Here is a 20,453-nt window from a genome sequence, read left to right as displayed (position 1 = left end):
ATCACGGCCACCAACCTAACACTCACCGCTCATCAAGCCATGCTAGGCAGCATCCCACATAGCAGAACCAGAGGCACTGACAACTAGAATATACAGCTATCGACTGGGGGGCTTTGGGGAGGAGAAGAGGAAGAAAAAAAAAGATTGGCAACAGATGTTAGCTCAGGTGCCAACCTTAAAAAGGGGTTGGGGGCATGGAATCAGAAACCAGATTACCTGGATTCACATCCCAGTCTAGTGGGGTCTTGGGTAATTGACACGACTTGGCTGTGCCTCAGTTTCTTCATATGAAACATAAAGAATACTAACGCTATCTACTTAATGGAGTTGTTTTGAGGATTAAATGAACACATATGTGAGCTATAAGTAGAAAGCACTAGGGTGGGTCAGTGATACAGTTTTGAATCCTGGATGGCCAGCAGAGCTTTCTTCTAAAGAGAACGACGAGAGACGCTGGGCGCAGGCCTTTCCGCACCCTGTGGAGGCACTGCTGGTTCTGCCTGGGCTGTACACATGGGGAAACAAAGGCCGGCAGAGGAGCCAGTGACTCGGACAAGGATGGAGGACATTCCTTGGAAAAAAGAACGCTTTCCGCCGGGCCACGCCACCTTCCGCCTGGTTGGCAGCTGAGGGCAGGAAGGCTCCGCCCCGCGCCTGGACATTGCGTCCCACCGGAGCCGTGGCCGCAGGTCCCGAAGCCCCGCAGCCCTAGGGGCCGCGCTCACGCCGCTCCACTACCACGGCCAGGGTCTAGCGGCGGGCAGCTACGAGAGGCATCCCAGAAGAGCGGGCGCCTCCGCCTGCCGCCCTTCCTTCCGCGGGAGCTGGGGGCCAGGGAAAGAGAGTTGGTAGACACCGACCCTCGCTCGTGACACAAACATCTGTATGTCCACTCTGTGCTGGGCGCTGGGCATGCTCTCATAAACCAGACTCCGCCTAGACTCCAGGGGCTGGAGAACCGCTCCTCGCCGCCCTGCGTCCCTCGCAATTGCGATCCTCGCAGGCCTGTACTGGGGCGTGTTAGGTGGGAGGAGCTGAGGCCTTCACCCTACCCATCACCTTCCGGGGTTCAACTCCAAAGCCCCGCCCCTCTGGGGCGTTCACGACTGCGCCGTAAAGCAAAGAACATTTGCTCCTGAACAGCCCGCCCCTGTCTTTACGGCAGGCCGCTTTCCACGCCTCCAATATGGCGTCCTCCATTTAGGCAGGGGCCGTGGTTTCTACCCAGATGGCCGGGGACGGTGCTGAGCCGGGGCTGTTGTGTATCTAGCCCATGCTGCAGAAAGCTGCAGTGAAAGTTCCTTTCTATTCTCGGCTCCAGGAACCCACCCCGCTCTGAGGCGCTGCTTCTAATTAGTCCCTGCAAGTTCCTCCTCTGCCCCTGGTTTGTTCCCCGCGCCACCTCCGGACACCCCCAGGTCCCTGACACTGTCAGACTCAAACTATGAGCCTTCGGCAGCGGCTGTTTCGCTTGCCCCGTTATCTCGGGGCCTCGGGTTCCCCGCGTCGCCTGTGGTGGTCCCCGTCCCTCGACACCATCTCCTTGGTGGGCTCCTGGCGTGGTCAGTCTTCCAGGTCCCCAGCCCACTGGAACCAAGTGGTGTCAGAGGCAGAGAAGATCGTGGGCTATCCCACGTCCTTTATGAGCCTCCGTTGCCTGCTGAGCGACGAACTCAGCAACATCGCTATGCAGGTGCGGAAGCTGGTGGGGACTCAGCACCCTCTGCTTACCACAGCCAGGTGAGCTACTCTCTGTCCCGCTGACGCTGGCACCCACTCTAGTCCTTTTTCCTGGCCGACACACCCTTCCTCGCTCATACTGGCTCCCTGCTTGTCTCTTTTTACTCCTTCCTTTCCTCAGCCCTCTTAGACTTTCAATATTGTGTCTAGTTGACTACGCTCACCTTAACCTTCTCTCTTCATTTGCTCAGCCGAACGGATTCGTGGTTCTCTTTTGAGAAACACTTGTACCCTTTTCGCGTTTTTGCTTCTTGACTATTGAGAGCGAAGATACCTCAGGGATTTGTGGAGAAATCGAGTAGGGATGAGGATTTGAGTCACTTTCTAGAAATGGTCTTTTAATAATGAGATAGATTCGTTTTCCGTTCCGCCCTATTTAAGAGGTCATCTCCAGAAAGAATGTGGAGGGGGAGATAGGCTGGAGGTAGGCAGTTCTTTTCGACGAACCAGGCTTGAAGTAGGAATTTATCCGGTCAGTAGTCATTATCCTCTTGGGATTTTTATCACTTATGCTGGTCTGCTACACTGTGAAACTTGCCGTTAGGATTTTAGGGACCACAACTTTTGTTTCCACTTAAAAAAACCCACCGTTTTATTTGTAAATGATTTTAAACATACTGAAAAGTTGCAAGAGTTAAAATAATACAAAGAACACACTTGTATACCCTTTAATCAGATTCACCTATTATGTACATATATATACTATTCACATGTATATGTAAAATTTATATATACACATACACACATATATATTTCCTGAATCATTTGAGGGTAGATTGCGTGCATCGTGATCCTTTACCCCTAAATACTTCATTGTGTGTTTCCTAAGTATAGGGATATTCTTTACATAACTACATTACAGTAATCAATTCAGGCACATTTAATATTGATACAATACTTTTATTTAATCTACCATTGATATTCCAATTTTGTTAATTGACCTAATAATGTCCTTTATAGCATTCTCTCCTCTCTAGTACAAGATCCAGCCTGGGATCAGGTATTGCATTTAGTTGCCATGTCTCCTTCTTTTGGGAACATTTCCACAGCTCTTCTTCGCTTTTATGACCAGAGCAGTGGTTCTCAAATGGGGCTGTTTTGCCCCGTAGGGAGCATCTGGCAGGGTATGGAGATGTAGTCACAAGGGGCATGCTACTGGCATTTAGTAGGTAGAGGCCAGGGATGCTGTTAAACACTGCAATGCACAATACAGCCCTAAGTGAAGAATTATGTGCCCCAAAATGTGTACCAAGATGGAGAAACCCTGGACAAAAATTATCTTTTTTTCTGTTTCTTTTTTTAAATTAAACTTTTATTTTGAGATAACTATAGATTCACATGCAGTTGGAAGAAGTAATACAGAGAGATCCGATGTACCCTTTATGCAGTTTTTCTCAATGGTAACATCTTGCACTACTATAGTACAATATCACAAGCAGGACATTGACACTGATATAGTCATGATGCAGAACATTTCCATCACTGCAAGGATCCCTCACTTGCCCTTTTTATAGCCACCCCCATTTCCTTGCCCACCCCCTTGCTATAATTTTCTATGAGACACCTGTCACTTCTTTGTTACTACAAAAGTTACCAAATAGCAATAGTAAAGTGATTTTATTTCTTGGTGGTGTTCCCAGTTATCAGGAATGTCATCTTATGAGTGGGCTAAACTTGTCCTGTAGCTGGAATGTTAGTTCTCCAGAGATTCTGGATGATACACACTCAAAACACACACACATATATGTTTTAAAGCTTAACAATGAAACTGATGAGTTTAAGAACTCAATTTAAGAACTACGACTTTACCAATCCTGTTGAAGCTATCTGTGTATTCCCCAGTCCATCTGCCTGACCCCCACTGTTCTGGATTTTGTGTTTATTTTTCCTTTTTAAAATTACATGAGTGTTTCCCTAAAAAATAGCATGTTTAATTTTGCTCAGTTTTGAGATTTATAACTATGGTAGTTTATTGCATATAATCTGCTATGACTTGGTTTTTTTTTATTCATCATTGTTTCTAAGGTTCATCCATGTTGTGTTTAACTGTACTTCATTAGTTTTTCACTGGTGTATGAAATCCTGTTGTGTGAATATGCCACAATCTTCTTTCACTCAGAATTTGGGTTGTTTGCATTTTTTGGTGTTATGACAAATGCTACTGTGAATATGCTCGCACGTGTCTCCTGGTGTACTTGTCTTGAGAGAGTAGATACAGGAATGTATGCACATGTTCAGCTTTAGTAGATAATACCAAGTGTTTTCCAAGGTATGTATACCAGTTTATACTCCCAGAGCAGTGTCTGAGTTCAGGTTACTCTGTTCTCACAGCACTAGAACCATCCGGCTTCTTAATTTTTTTTTTGCGGAAGATTAGCCCTGAGCTAACATCCACCACCAATCCTCCTCTTTTTGCTGGGGAAGATTGGCCCTGAGCTAACATGCATGCCCATCTTCCTATATATATAAAATATATATGGGATGCCTGCCACAGTATGGCTTGATAAGCAGTGCATTGGTCCGTGCCTAGGATCCGAACTGGTGAACCCCAGGCTACTGAAGTGAAGCACATAAACTTAACTGCTGTGCCACCGGGCCAGCCCCCGAAGTTTCTTCATTTTTGCTAATCAGATAGTGGGTCTGTCTGTGTGTGGTGGGAACCGTAGTGTTAGTGGTGAGGGTTGTGGTAGTATATTGCATTGTGCGTATTGTAGTCTTTGTAACAAAGCATTGAAGTTAAAAGTGCAGAGCTAGAAAGACCCTTATTGATGAGTATCTTCTGAGAATTGCAGTTCATCTGCCTAGTTGCCAGAGCATCAAATGGGGTCTTGGAGAAGATCCCTTCTGAAGCCACCAGAGACACACTGAGTGAAAGCTTCTAAGACTAATTGCTCTGAAACTTTCCTGATTGGAGCCTGCCCTGCCTACCTAGTCCCATACTACAGTGAAAGAATTGGAGAGGAACAAAATAAGTTTCAGCAAAGCTGTTGTGGTAACATATATGAATTGCTTTAGTTTATAAGAAAAGAAAGAGTGAATCCGCATATAGTTTTATTACATTTGCTTTGATAGTGTGTGGCAAATTATTGAAACAGTCTAAACTCACAGGCAACCAATGAATAAAAACCTTTGAAGGAGGGAGTTGTGTATATTTCTGTTTTAGCAAAGGAGCAGGCATTTGATCCATTGGGTAGGAAGACTGTGGTTATTGTAAATTATAGCTGAAAACATGGATTAAGTAGCTATATTTTTTCAAATGCTATACACCTTGCTTTGTTGAAATATTGTCAGCAAAGCATTGGTAATTAAGAGGAAGGTGCTGTCACTCAGCGTATTAGCCACAGGACTCAAAGACCCCTTGTGGTTGATTTAGTTAGCACCATAGAAAACCAGACGTGGTAAATTCTTTTACGGTTCCATCTGACATTCTGAGTTTCTATTTACTTAAATCAGTAAAGTACCCCTTGGGTTATTTTACTTTTTGGGTAAATCTATACAGTATGTTAGGGATGAATCATGTCTAATAGCCCTAAAATGTAGATGAATGGTAGCATTTTTGGCAAACAGCAAGAGGAAAAAAAGGAAATCACCGTAATTTATTATTCACTAACTTCTCTTTTTTACATAAGCCATCCCATCAATTCCATCAAGAAAAGGAAAAGAGCCTAGAAGTATACTCTTTAACAGTTTAATTCAGAAGTGAGATCAAGTTTAAAACCTTGAGATTTGGGGAGATAATTATCGTATTACTAGGTACAATGTAGCATTTAGCTGATTTTTTACCTTTGTCGTCTAGATTTTCTAGGATCTTTCTGTTTTAAGTTCCAGTTAGAAAAAATAATTCTCAATTAATTAATTCAATGTTTATTGAAGCTTATGGAGGAATATAAAGAAGTCTAAAACATGGACCATTTCCCTTGTTGAAGAGACATCGTGTTGGACACGTATATATATAAATATCTAACAGAAGCAAGTAAATGACTTGTGGCTAATGAATAGTGGAGATATATTAGCTATTACATTTAGAGATACTGAAGTGTCCTGGAATAATAGAGAACCTTTCATGAAGAAATCGGAGTGTCATTAGGATGAATGGATCGAAATTACCTGGATAATATTTTAGTGTGGTCGTAGTATATTACACATTGTTTCCTTCATGGTTCTTTTTTCTCCTTCCTTCCTCTGGCTGCCATACCTCTACTAGGTATAGGGAGGACCTTATAAAAAGGATAAGCAGTGCAATAAAGTAAAATGAGCAGCATGAAATGGAGCTAGAATAGCTAAAACAATTTTGGGGGAAAAAAGTGGGAGAAACATTCTACCTAATGTTAAGTCTTATATATATAACTTCATTGATCAAGATGGTGTTGTATTGGCAGAGGAACAGACAGATCAATAGAACAGAATAGAGACCTAGAAATAGACCAACACAAACACAGCCAATTAATTCTTGACAAAGGTGCAAAAGCGTTTCAGTGGAGGGAGAAAAGTCTTTTCAACAAATGGTGCTGAACAATTGGATATCTAGGGGCTGGCCCCGTGGCCAAGTGGTTAAGTTCACGCGCTCCGCTGCAGGCAGCTCAGTGTTTCGTTGATTCGAATCCTGGGCAGACATGGCACTGCTCATCAAACCACGCTGAGGCAGCGTCCCACATGCCACAACTAGAAGGACCCACAACGAAGAATATGCAACTATGTACCGGGGGGCTTTGGGGAGAAAAGGAAAAAATAAAATAAAATCTTTAAAAAAAAAAAGAAGCTTGACCTAAATTTCACATCATATTAAAAAAAAAATGTAAAACGAATCATTGTGAAATCAATGTAAATGGATTTAAATGTGAAATGCAAATGGATTTAAATGTGAAATACAAACCTATAAAACTTTTAGAAGAAAACATAGGAGAACATTTTTGGGACCTAGGGTTAGGTAAACAGTTTGTAGATCTGACACCAAAAACCCATTACATAAGAGAAAAAAATTGATAATTGGATTTCATTAAAATTAAAAACTTTGCTCTGCAGAAGACCTTGTTAATAGGATGAAAAGAGGAGCCACAGACAAGGAGAAAATATTTGCAAATTACTTATCTGAAGAAGGACTTGTGTCTGGAATATGTAAAGAACTCTCTAAACTCAGTGGTAAGAAAACAAAAAGTACATTTAGAAAATGGACAAAAAGAGCCTATAAAGATGGCAAGTAAACAAATAAAAAGATGGCAAGTAAGCATATGAAACATTATTAGCCATTAGAAAAATGTAAATTCAAATCATGACAAGATTCTGCTACATACCTATTAGAATGGCTAAAATAAAAAGTACTGACAATTTGAAGTCCTGGTGAAGATGCACAGAAACTAGATTTCTCATACATTGCTGATGGGAATGTAAAAATGGTACAGCCACTCTGGAAAACAGGTTGGCAGTTTCTTATAAAATTAAACATACAACCCAGGAATTATACTCTTGAACACATATCCCAAAGAAATAAAAACTTCTGTCAAAATGTATACACGAATGTTTATAGCAGCCTTATTTGTAATAGCCAAAAACTGGAAACAACCCAGATGTCGTTCAATGGTGAATGGTTGAACAAACTGTGTTTCGTCCCTACAATGAAATGCTACTCAACAATGAAAAGAAATGAACTGTTTATTCACACAGCAACTTGGGTGAATCTCAAAAGAATTATGCTAAATGAAAAAAGTCAATCACCTTCCTCAAAAAATTAAAAATAGAATTACCGTATCATCAAACAATTTTGCTTCTGGGTATATAGCTGAAGGAATTGAAAGCAAGGTCTCAAGAGATATTTGTTCTCCCATGTTCATGGCAGCATTATTCACAATAACCAAGAGGTGGAAGCAACCCAGATGTCCATTGATAGATCAATGGATAAACAAGATGTGGTATATATGTATAATGGAATATTATTCAACCTTAAAAAGTAAGGAAATTCTGGCGCATGTTACAACATGAATGAACCTTGAGGACGTTATGCTAAATGAAATAAGCTAGTCACAAAAAGACAAATACTGTATGATTCCATTTATATGAGGTATCTAGAGTAGTCACATTCAGAGAAACAGAATGTAAAATGGTGGTTGCCAGGGGCTGGAAGGAGGGGGAAATGGGATTTGTTGTTTAGTGGGTATAGAGTTTCGGTTTTGCAAGATGAAAAAGCTCTGGAGATTGGTTGCAGAACAGTGTGAATATACTTAACACTACTGGACTGTGCAGTTAAAAATGGTTAAGATGATAAATTTTATGTATGTTTTACCATAATTAAAGAAAAAGTCAATCTCGAAAGTTTATATACTGTATGATTCCTTTTTTTTTTTTTTTTGCTGAGGAAGACTCACTCTGAGCTAACATCTGTGCCAGTCTTCCTCTATTTTGTATGTGGGTTGCTGCCACAGCATGGCCACTGATGAGTGGTGTAGGTCCATGCCTGGGAACGAAACCCAGGCCACTGAAGTGGAGCACACCAAACTTAACCACTAGGCCATGGGCCAGCCCCTGTTTGATTCCTTTTTTACAGCATTCTTAAAATGACAAAACTATAGAGATGGAGAACAGATTAGTGTTTGCTAGAATCAGAGATAGTGTGGGGAGCAGGGAGGGATGTAAATACAAAGAGGTATTTTGTGGTGATGGAACAGTTTGATGTTTTGATTCTAATGGTGGTTACATGAATCTATACACGTGATAAAGTAGCATAGAACTATATACACCTACACACACAAATGAATGCATCTTAAAAAAACGTGCTGAAAATGGATTAAGGTCTGTAGATTTGTTAGCACTAATGTACCACTGCTAATTTTTTTGGTTTTGATAGCGTACTACAGCTCTATATTGGAGGGAGTTGGATGAAGGATACATAGGACTCTGTACTATTTTTGCAACTTTCTGTGACTCTATAATTATTTCATTGTTTTGAAAAGCTAAAAAAAATCATTTGAATCGAGAGTGAAGGGGAGTGGAGTGAATGAATGAACGGCACACAAATGCACAGTAGGCTGGGGAAACAGTAGACCTGTGGTTCTAGCTTCATCTTCAGCAGGTGACAGTGTAACTGTAGGCGAGTCATTCCATCTCTCTGGGCTTTAGTTTCCTAAGCAATGAAGTAAGGAGTTTGACTAAATGATTTCCAAAGGTGTTGCCAATTCTAGACTGCCGTAGAAATTAGTGTTGTCACTGAATATGGCAAGGAAGGGAGCTATTATCCGTCCTTCGTGTACTATTTACTGACTGTCAAGAACCTAAATGCTTTTAATAATCATATGGAGGATACTTAATTGTTTCAAAGGTGATGAGTAATACTTTTTTTTTAATATATAGAATTGGTTAAATTTTTGTTGTTTCAACATAGCTGATTTCACTGAGCAATGTCGCTTTATTTGTTTTCATTGATTATTCTTGACAGATTTGGCTCTTAGGATTAAATTTTCTTAAATACTCTTTTGACTTTTGCCCTCAAAACAATCTGATCTCTACTTCAGATTTAGATAGATGGGATTAATTTAGTATCCATTTATTGGTGACAGATTATGACGTTTAGTCTCTCTCTTAGGGAGTATTGATTCCTTGGTAGAGACTTTCTGTTCCTGACTGAGTTCGCTACAGTTACTTAGCTACTTAAGAAGCCTTATTAATCTTTTTTGCATGGTAAAATTCTTCAGAGCTCTTTGAATTTATTATTAGAAATTTAATTTTAGTCTCTTCTATGTTTATGAAAGACCCTTTCTAGATTCAGTTCTGTAATTACTGACTGAAAACCTACATTGCTCATGAAGGACTTTTTCTTGGATGACTCGGAGAAAATTATAAATTTTAATTCATTCCACAAATGTTTGAGGTGCTCTGGGCATGGGGTGTACAAACAAGAATAAGACGTAGTTGCTGCCCTTCAGGAGTTCATGGGAGACAGTATAGTGAGCATGTGCTCTGGAATCAGACTGTTCAGATTCATATCCTGGCTCTACCACTGTGTGATCTCAGGCAATTTACTTAATCTCTCTGTACCTTACTCTCCTCATTTGTAAAATGAGAATAATAATAGTACCTGTATCTTAGAGTTTTATCAAGATTAAATGGGTAAAAATAGGTAAAGTTCTTAGAACAGTACCTGGCACATAGAAAGTATCCATAAGTTAGCAGTTATCATTATTATTAGAAATTCATTTTAGTGAGGAGACATGCAAATAGTCAAGAGGATCTTGGGATAAATGCTATAGTATGTGTGAACAATATGCTGTAGAGACAGAGAGGTGAAAAAGTCTTTCTCTACAGAAAATTGAAGACTTTCAAATGTGAGATGACATAAGAGTTGGGTCATGTTGGATGAGAAGGAAATGACCAGGGCAGGGAAAGCAGTTAAGGTACAAGGAATTGCTTAGCCAAGTGTAAGGAAGTAGTGGTTTGGTGTGAGCTGAACGTGGGATGGAATGGGATAAGGCAAAAAGGACAGGTTGGGAATGTCTGCGTCTGCCAAGGTAGAGTAGCTAATGCTAGACTCACCCTTCCACTATAAATAGCAGAAAACTGGATAAATATGTGAAACAACTATATTCCGATTAGAGCACAGGAACACAGGGTTGTGAACACTTTTAGAGGGAAAACAACTGAGTTGACAACTGTGATCACTCTGGCTTTCTGCTGGGAGATACTGTCCAAATAGCAGCACAGAGAGGGGGAACTCAAGCAGAGGATGGCAGTGCTGCTGAGTTGAGGAGACAGATCAGATTTTGGAGAGGCTGAGGCAGCTGGAAATTGTGGGACAGAATATAGAAGAAGAGGGAGCATGTAGAGAAAGGCTCCAGAAATCTAGCATTTACCGAAATGATTTCAAGACTTCCTACCAAGCTACAATAAGGAAGACCGTGTGGGATTGGTGTGAAGATAGACATATACATCAGTATAACCAAATGGAGAGTTCCAAAATGGACCCACATGTATATTGTCAATCGATTTTTGACAAAGGTAGCAAGGTAATCCAATGGGTAAAAGATAGTATTTTCAGCAAATCGTGCTGGGGGAAAAAAAAAGAACCTTAATCCTTACCTCATACCATAACGAACAGTTACCTTGAAATGGACCTTGTACCTATACATGAAAATTAAACTATAAAGATTAAGTAGTAGAGAACTGAATAGAAATGCCTTTTTGAAAGCTGGCTTTCGCAGCTGTGGAGCTTGTGGATTTCAGAAAAGAAAAACTAGAGCAGGAAGACCTGGCAGAAGATTGCTATGGCCTTTTCATTTCTCCTCCCTTGCTCCCAGCCTTACTGAGGTAAAATTGTCAAGTAAATTTATTTAAAGTGTACACTGATTAGTGGTGTTGAGCACCTTTTCATGCACTTAATGGCCATTTGTATGTTTTCTTTGGAAAAATGTCTTTTCAGATCGTTTTCTTGTATTTTCTTTTTTCTTTTTTTTTAAAGATTAGCACCTGAGTTAACATCTGTTGCCATTCTTCTTCATATTTATTTATTTATTTATTTATTTATTTATTTTTCTTCTTCTTCTCCCCAAAGCCCCCCAGTACATAAGTGTATATATCGTAGTTGTGGTCCTTCTGGTTGTGCTATGTGGGACGCTGCCTCAGCATGGCCTCCCTTTGCTCATATTTTTGTTGGATTATTTGGGGTTTTTTGATATTGAGATATATGGTTTGTAAATATCTTCTCCCATTCTGTAGGTTGCTTTTTCATTTTTGTTGATTGTTTCCTTTGCTGTACAGAAGCTTTTTAGTTTGATGTAGTCCCACTTATTTATTTTTGCTTTTATTGCCTTGGTTTTTGGTGTGATATCCAAAAAATCATTGCCAAGACCAAAATCAGGGAGCTTTTTGCTTGTTTTCTTCTAGGAGTTTTACCGTTTCAGGTATTACATTTAAGTTTTTAATCTATTTCAAGTTCGTTTTTGTGAATGGTGTAAGATAGGGGTGCCGTTTCATTCTTCCGTTCCTTTCTTCTTTCAGCAGCTAGTTAAGTGTGTCTCTTAATGGCTAGGTCCTGTGCTTATTATTAGGGGTTGCAAAGAACACCAGATACTGAACTGCTCCCCCTTACTCCTCACCAGGATTTATATTCAAATAAGGGAAATAGGTATATAAAATAATAAGTGCAATAAAATGTTACACGTGTTGGGCTAAAAATGTTTCCAAGTAAAATGAAGATACAAAGAATAGAGTGGTCCAGTGAGCAGGGGGCTAATGAATCATGAAAGTCTTGAGCCACCCTGATGGCCTAGTAGCTAAAGTTTGGCATGCTCCGTTTTGGCAGCCCTGATTTGGTTCCCGGGTGCTGAACCACACCACTTGTCTGTCAGTAGCCATGCTGTGGTGGTGACTCACATAGAAGAACTAGAAGGACTTACAACTAGAATGTACAACTGTGTACTGGGGCTTTGGGGAGAGAACAAAAAAGAGAGAGAGAGGAAGATTGGCAACAGATGTTAGCTCAGAGAGAATCTTTCCCAACAAAAAACAAATAAAGTCTCAATGAGATGATTTGAGTTGAATATTGAAAATTGAGAAGGTGTTCTTGAGGGTAGAGGAGGATGAAGGTGGGGTATGAACGTAGGCAGTGGTGGTGGAGGTGATGGAGATGAAGTGGAAAGAATGGATTCAAGTTACATTTGTGAAGTGGAGTTGACAGGACTTGGTAATTTTGAGAGCAGATTTTAGGCAAGTTGCGTAATTTAATATATTGAGATACCATTAACTGACAGTGGGCATACAGGAGGAGACGCATGTTTGGGTGCAGAGTATAGTGGGTAATTTTGTGTTTGTGGCATGTGGATATGTCTAAAATGCAGTTAGGAATGGGTCACGTGCTCCTAGGGAGGTAGACACTGGAGCTAGGGTTGGAAAGGAGTGTAGAATTACAGTTGTGCACTGCATAATGACATTTCAGCCAACCGCATATATGACAGTGGTGCCATAAGACTAGTATCATAGAGCCTAGGTATGTAAGGCTATACCATCTGAGTTTGTGTAAGTGCACTCTATCATGTTCACATGGCAATGAAATTGCCTAACAATGTGTTTCTCAGAACATATACCTGTCGTTAAGCGACACATGACTGTATATGAGTGTTGTTTAGTTGCAAGCAAAGAAACTCATTTTGGATTACTTAAGCAAAAATAGGAAATTTGTTGGAAGGACGCTAGGTAGATCACAGTTTTGAAGAGGGAGTTAAAAAATCAGGCCTTAGGGAGAATGGGAACTGGGGAAGCTCTAAGGGATATCAGTAGCAGGAATTTACGGATAGTTTAGTTCCTCTACAGTACAGCACTGTTGTCAGAAAGTTTTGGCTGTAGCTGCCTTTCATCCTTCTGTGGCTCCTCAAGGCTCAAATTCCCGTCAGAGAGGACCTATTCAGCCTTTCTTTCATCTTATACATAATGTAGATCAAAAGGTGTACTATGATTGGCCCTGCCTGGGCCATTGGCCACTCCTTTGGTCATCTGTGGGGTAAACTGTTGTATTTCAGGCCTACTGAGACCTCACAGAATAAGAGAAATGAATTCTGCGAAAAGAAAAGTGAGATGTTGTTATGAGACAAAGGGGGACAGGTTCTGGGCAGGATACCCTTGCTTGAATTTGCTGCCCGCCCTCCCTGCTTTCTTACTGAATAGATATTTTAAAAGATGCCTCCACCTAAAATGATGTAATTAATCACTCATACTAAAAACATACCACCTCCCCAAAGAAATAACTCATTATCAAGTCTTGAGTGATATTCAATCTTCTTCTAATTGTATTGTGACCCAGTTTTTATATTCTTCAACCTGTGGGCTAAATGGTAAATTTGCCCACTACTATTATACCTATATGGGCAGAAGAAGTAGTAAGGCAGAGGAAACACCAAGAACTATTGACCCACTGTGGCAGAGACTGCTGGTTGCCTTTCTCAACTTTGATGCTCTTTCTACCTTGGAAAAGAGATGTGGCTCTATGACTAATTTCTGGCCAAAAAAGATACTGGTGGAAGTATATGGAATTTCTGGGAAGTCTCCTAAAGGGAGGGGGCCTACCCTTCTCTGTCCCTTCTTTTATCCTGCTACTTTGAATACTGATGTGGTATCTGGAGCTCTAGAAGCCATTTTTGACCATGAGGATGAGTGCCACACCCTATGGATGGTAGACTAGAGAGTGTGAAGGAACATGACATCTTTGTGGAGTTTCCACACAGTTCTGGGTTACCCTCTCCAGACTTCTTGGTTTTTTTGGTGAGGAAAATTGGCCCTGAGCTAACATCTGTGACAATCTTCCTCTATTTTGTATGTGGGACGCTGCCACAGCATGGCTTAATGAACAGTGTGTACATCCCCGCCGAGGATCCAAACTGGCAAACCCTGGGCCATCGAAGTGTAGTGCACAAACTCAACCACTATGTCACTGGGCCGGCCCCTCAGACTTCTTTTACATAAGAAAGAAATACACTGCTTATTGCTTAAACTGTTGTTTTGAGTTTTATGTCATAATCAGTGATACCTGATCCTAGCTAATATACACATCAAATAAAGAATTTGCATTATTTCTGCAAATGGCTATGACTCCAGCTTGTCAAGGTTCTTTGCCTCATGGGTTGATTCATATCTTCATCCTGAAGGGTTATGCCATTGATGGCCTAGCCTATATAGAATTGCAGTATCTTTCATTGTACTTTATTATGGAAGCACTCCAGAGCGTTTCCTGCATGCCATCTATACTCCTCCTGGCTCACATTGTATGCCAGTATCCATATGCCCTCTTGGTAGCTGATATATCACTCTATTTAAGCATCTCTTTTGCCCTTTCTGTCAATGATGAGCCAGGTAGCAAGCTCAGCTTCCAGTTCAGACACACCATTATTGTGTTTCTTTATGGAAGCATTCTTGGGCACAAAAGTTTATAGCAACTGCCAGGCTTAGAGACAGGTAGCAAACTTCTCAGAGATCATTAATTGTAGTTGTGAGAAATGTCACATCCATTACCCAACTGGAAGAATGCTGGTTTAGCTCATAATCTGCATTTTGCAGCAATAGCCCAGCCTCCCAACATGGTAACTCCCAGCTGAAGCCTTGCTTATGTTGTTGTAGGCTATGTTACCATTGTGTGGGCCAGGGTGCTTCTGAAAGATGGGTGGGGTATGTGTTAAGATTAAAGAAGCCCTGGGTCACTAGCCAGTTGCCTTACTTTTGCTGGGAATTGATTTTATTTATCAGAGGCAGTGTTGAATAGGGTACCATGCTAGAACACAAGTAAGACCTAGATGGTAGTGTCGGTAGCAGCCTGACAGGGAAATCATATCCAAACACAGGATAAAGGTCTCTTCTGAAGAGAACGAATTGCTCATCTCTCCAGGATGAAAACGGTCACTGGAGTTCATCCTTTATGAGGTAAGTGGTTTATCGGAAGGAGGATATCATCTAGAGACACTTAGCAATGACAGCCATTGTGTCAGCCTTGGTGGGAGGAAATCCCTGTTGTTGAGCACATGTGTAGCCACCATTACCTGCCACCACTACTGCTTTGTCAAGTGCTGAGTTGACTAGATAAGGAGAGTAGCCCCCTTTGTCAATAACAGTCACCCTGTGCATCTGCTTATTAAGAGCCTCTTCTTAGTGGGGGTATTTTTGTTGAGAAGTCACATGGAACACAGATATTCTCAGATGCTGGTCCCATTCTCAGAGATTTATCCAAATATCCATTCCCCAAACCACCTTGTCACTAGTCATCTGAATGTGTTCCTTCCTTGTCCTGATCATTCAGCCAGTCTATTAGAAATGCCAGAAATTGGCATGTAGATTCTGACCTCAGGCCTCATATTATTTCCAGGCAAAGTGAGTAATGAGATGCACTGCTTTAGGTCCTCCCTGTAGAGAGGATTTCTCTTCTCGGCTTATTCTCAGGATCACCCCTGGATGGAGTTGTCATGTAACAATAGTACTCTTGCAGCTCGTGCCAATGTGTTGTTCAGGTCTTTCTGTAACCAGGGAGGAATTTTGCCCCTCAGTCCTAAACTCACTAGTCGTGGGGTACTCCTCATGAAGCCATAGGTGCAGCTTGAGGGAGAGGTGGCATGTAGCAGGGCACAGGACGCTCCTAGGGAGTGTAAGTGATCTGATATGCAACTGAAATGTGCCTTCACATCCTGTTTGGGCCTCCGCTTGTTTTTCTTGATCATGGCCTTCTGGAATTTAGAACTAAATGCATCCAATAATAATTAATGGTGAACTGCTAGTTGCATGGTCACTTAATGTTCTTCTATTCAGTTTTCACCAGAGTCTAATAGCAAGCCAGGATCTGTTTCTCAAAAGGAAATAGTTGCTTCAGTTGCTTGCTGAAAGGGCCATGGCCTTGTTCCAAAACCTTAGGGGGCTGCGCTGTATTCATTGGGGCTTTTCACAGGTTCAATACAACATCATTTTAGGTGGAGGCATCTTTTGAGTTGCCTGTACAGTAATAGAGTAGGGGAGGAGGGCAGTATGTACACCTGCTACTCAAGCAAGCGTGCTCCTCCCAGAACCTATACCCCTTTGGCTTATAACATCTCACCTTTCCTTCAGAAATTTTAGAAAATTTCCCCTAGAAAGGCAATGATTCTGATTAGGAAAGGGAATTTGATCAGCGTCTACTTTGCACTTCTTACTGTAATATTCCTTCCTCCTAAGCCAGGGAGCCATTATGGGGACTCTGTCAGTTTGGGGGAATATCTGAAAACTAGAATGTCTTTGGGCCCTCACAATGACGACTCTGAGAAGAGGTTGTTAGAACTCCACCCCCTATACCTGACTTTCATAGTCAGTCAGACTCGTGGACAGGGGGTATTCTTAATTCCTAAGAATTAATGTTCGCTCAGAGCTAGTAGGTAGGAATCGTTAAGAGGATTGTGTATTTCCCTTTTCTGCCAGCTTGTGATTACCTCGGTAAGTGGCCAGAGATCCATTTGGGGAAAGAAAATCTTCCACGAGGGATTTGGCTTCCTCTTCATTCAAGAACTGTGGATCTCAGATTTGGGGGAGAGGCCACGACTCTCCTGTAGTGTCTCGGACGGGTCTCTGTTCACCAGACCTGGAGTTGTTCGTTTTGGGTTATTTAAATCAAAACAGATGTCAGTGGGATGCCTGTTGAATTGAATTCTTGGATCTGATTAATTAGTCGTGGATTTCTGCCTATCACAACAGAGCCTGAGATGACCTAAAATTCCCGTATCCTTGCTGCCTGTTAGGATCACCATGGCCACTTTGCTTCTGGCAGTTATTGCCACCACCTGGACCCAGCCTCCCCAGGGCTTCTCCTATCGCTTTCTGACTCAGGGAGTCCATTTCAGTTGTCTCTCCCACCAAAATCCTTAGCCCTGGCAACAAGAGCTGCTCAAGTGATTAGTAATGATTGTGGTGTGCCCCTGATCAGTCTATTTCTTGTGTCAAGACTGAAGAGAGAATCTTCTGGGGCCAGGTAGGAGACATAATAACAGCAATATATTATATGAATAAAAGTTTATATAGTTTGAATAGAGAAAAGTGGTGAGAGAATAACATCTTCACCTTAGGCTTCTCTTATTCCAAAGAACTACCACTACAGAACCATTTTCATATTGGGAATCACAGTTTAGTTTCAGTCAAGTACCGTCATCTGTCATAGTAAATTAATGCCAATTAGAATAAGTTTTGTATTCAATTTGTAATTTTATTTATTTTAGTTGTATAAGAACTGTAACCATACAGTGTTTATAATTTTTGTATTTATACATATTTAAATAATATTTTGATAAAAGTCACTTAAGGGAATACTGGATGACTGAATTTTTACTCTTTAAAAACATTCCATATATTACTTAAGGGTGAGGAATACTGACTAGTCTGTGTTCTTAATTCTGGGCCCAGTTAGTAAGGATGAATTGATCGGAAGGTTTTCTTTAGGCTTTTTGGTGAGGAAGATTGGCCCTGAGCGAATATCTGTTACCAATCTTCCTCTTTTTTTTCCTCCCCAAAGCTCCAGTACATAGTTGTATGTCCAAGTCATAAGTCATTCTGGTTCTTCTATGTGGAATGCCGCCACAGCATGGCTTGATAAATGGCGTGTAGGTCTGTGCCCAGGATCCAAACCATCAAACCCCTGGCTGCTGAAGCGGAGTGCGTGAACTTAACCATTCTGTCACAGGGCTGGTCCCAGATCATAAGTTTTTAAGTGCTGTAATACTTAATTCTTTGTGCTTAGATTCTAACAAATTAGGTTGGATGCCCACATCTCTCTTCTCATATTGTTCATTACCACGGTATTGCCAACTGCTTTTCAAAATACTGTGTTCTATAATTGTCTCTTCTTTATTCTTCTATAGGATTCAGAATATTTTCATGTGTATGTGTTTTAAACACCTTGGAGGCCCTTTAGTGACCAAAAAAAATATTCATCTGTGCTTGAGGTTTGAAGAGTTTAATGAATGTTTTTCCAAAAATAGCTACCCTGGAGTACGTTTTTGAAATGAGTATTAGATGTTAACGATTCAGATAGTTGTTTCTGATTTAAAGCTTATTCAAAGTTCTAGTTACAAATCTTTAGTTTATGGAGTGCAGCTGGATTTGCTTTTCTTCCTATGACTCACCAAAGGCTCCTCCAAGCCTTTCATTTTTTTCTATTTTCGTGTACTGAAACTTCATTTTAACAAATATTTAAAAATAGCTTTAAAAATTACCATTCTCTCAGAATCTCCTTGGAGGGTTATTTCATTTGCTTCGAAGATTTTTATTTTTATTTTTATTTTTTAGCAAACTAAATTGGTTTTACTTCTAAAATTATGAGGCTAGAGATAGGTCTAGTGAACATTATATCATACTCTAAAAACTTAGCAGTAATGTTTTGAATTTTTCAAACATTGATAATTTGCATGAATATATTCTTTGTAATGTTTAATAATTATAGGGGCTTTGTGACAGGTGCTTTCTATATCTTAAATTGTTAAATATCAACAAATAAATGAAATTATTTTATCCTCAGAATAAAAATGGCTTCATGAATCTTCTACTTCAATATTTCTCTCTGACTTTATGCTATTTCTTTTATGTTGCTGTGTATTTAAAAGAAATGTCATTTAGTTTCACAGGGCTAATACTATAGTATATACAAAGCTTTTATTAAAGGCATTTTTATGTTTTGATTATTTTTAAGTATTATATATTTTTTCCCATACTTTTTATTCTGTAGTACCCATGATTAAAAACAAGTGTGACAATAGAGTATGCATTGTACAATTTTATGAGGATGTAGAAAGGAGCTCCAGAAACATCTAGAAGTTGGTGGTCCTGGCCCCAGCATTTTAATCTAACTTTTAAAATACTAATCAATACACCTGGTCAACTTAGGAAGAAACTGGGGTGGAGCTTTTCCATCCTGGATGATTTTTACTATTTCATTGGATAAGTTAAAAAATAATGGGGGCCAGCCCTATGGCCCAGTGATTAAGTTTGCGCGCTCCGCTTCGAGGGCCTAGGGTTTCGATGGCTTGGATCCTGGGTGCAGACATGGCACTGCTTGTCAGGCCATGTTGAGGTGGCGTCCCACATAGCACAACGAGAGGCACTCACAACTAGGATATACAACTATATACCAGGGGACTTTGGGGAGAAGAAGAAGAAGGAGGAGGAGGAGGAGGGGGAGGAGAAGAAAAGATTGGCAACAGGTGTTAGCCCAGGTGCCAATCATTTTAAAAAAAACAACAATGTCTTTGACTTTGAATGTATGTTAGAATAGTGGATTCATTTGTTAGATGGTCAGGGTACTGTCTTTTGCCTCGTCGAGGACAATCCTGGGAGCTTTATGGTTTAATTTCCTCCCAAATTAAATTGAGTTTCTGATTATCCATGTGTCAGCCAGTGAAAAATTTCTTATAAATTCCTAGTAGATGTTGTCCTGCACCCTGTGCTACTTCTGCCACTTGCATTTAGTAGTGGGTTAGGGAATGCAGACTGATTTTAATTTTAAGTTGGAATTCCAACCAGTTTTAGTTTAACTTAATTACAGTGCAAGCATAATATTCTATGAAGAACACTGCCGTTTAGGGAGGCAGTACTATATGAGGCTGTGGATGAGAGCGGGGGTTTGTGAGTTTACCAGTACCTGGACTTGAATTCCAGTGCTGCCGTTTCTTAGCTGTGTGAACTCTAGAGTTCCTTGAGCCTTGTTACCTCATCTGTAAAATAGATGAGATTGTTAGTATTCCTGTCTCACAGGTTTGTAATGAGGATTACATGAGACGACACACTGTAAAATGTTTGGCTTAAGTGCTCAATAAGCATAGCTGTTGTTATCAGCTATCATTTATGCCTAATAATCATTTCTCTGTGATCTAAGGTTAGTCATTTTTATTTTCTTTGCCTAAGTTACTTGAAGGATAGTTTTAGGAACGCACAGAAATATTACAGATGAAAATGATTTGAAAGGTATGTTGCACTGTACAAATATAAGGTACAAGTGGAGTGTTATGACTTATTTTTAGAAATAGTAGCAGTTGAAGCTGTGTGATATAGTGGAAAGAACATAATTTTAGAAGCAGACTGACCTGGGTTCAGACCTAGCTTATGTTATTTACTAGCTGCCATTTGAGCAAGTTAACTTCTCAGACCTTTTGTTTTCTCATCAGCGAAAATGGGAATAATAGTACTTATCTTGTGGAATAATAATACCTATCTCTTGTGAGGCTTGAATGAAAGACTGAGGCAAC

The 20,453-nt window shown here is 40.4% G+C and overlaps 1 protein-coding gene across 4 annotated transcripts in view; it reads left to right on the top strand.

Annotated features, from left to right (window-relative positions):
- Window positions 1-507: 507 nt before the first annotated feature.
- Window positions 508-20,453, top strand: part of PDSS2 (decaprenyl diphosphate synthase subunit 2) — a 267,780-nt gene continuing 247,834 nt past the window's right edge. For 2 of the 4 annotated variants that reach the window (XM_070223628.1, XM_070223629.1), the window contains exon 1: window positions 1,164-1,740. In XM_070223628.1, coding sequence (XP_070079729.1) covers window positions 1,445-1,740 — 296 coding nt within the window. In that variant the 5' untranslated portion in view covers window positions 1,164-1,444. Of the gene's footprint in view, window positions 1,741-20,453 lie in introns of all 4 variants that reach the window. The other 2 variants (XM_001503961.6, XM_023650874.2) reach the window with 2 other exon arrangements.

Source organism: Equus caballus, chromosome 10, assembly GCF_041296265.1.
Source record: "Equus caballus isolate H_3958 breed thoroughbred chromosome 10, TB-T2T, whole genome shotgun sequence".
Classification (NCBI taxonomy): domain Eukaryota; kingdom Metazoa; phylum Chordata; class Mammalia; order Perissodactyla; family Equidae; genus Equus; species Equus caballus.
This window is presented reverse-complemented; position numbering and strand designations above follow the sequence as displayed.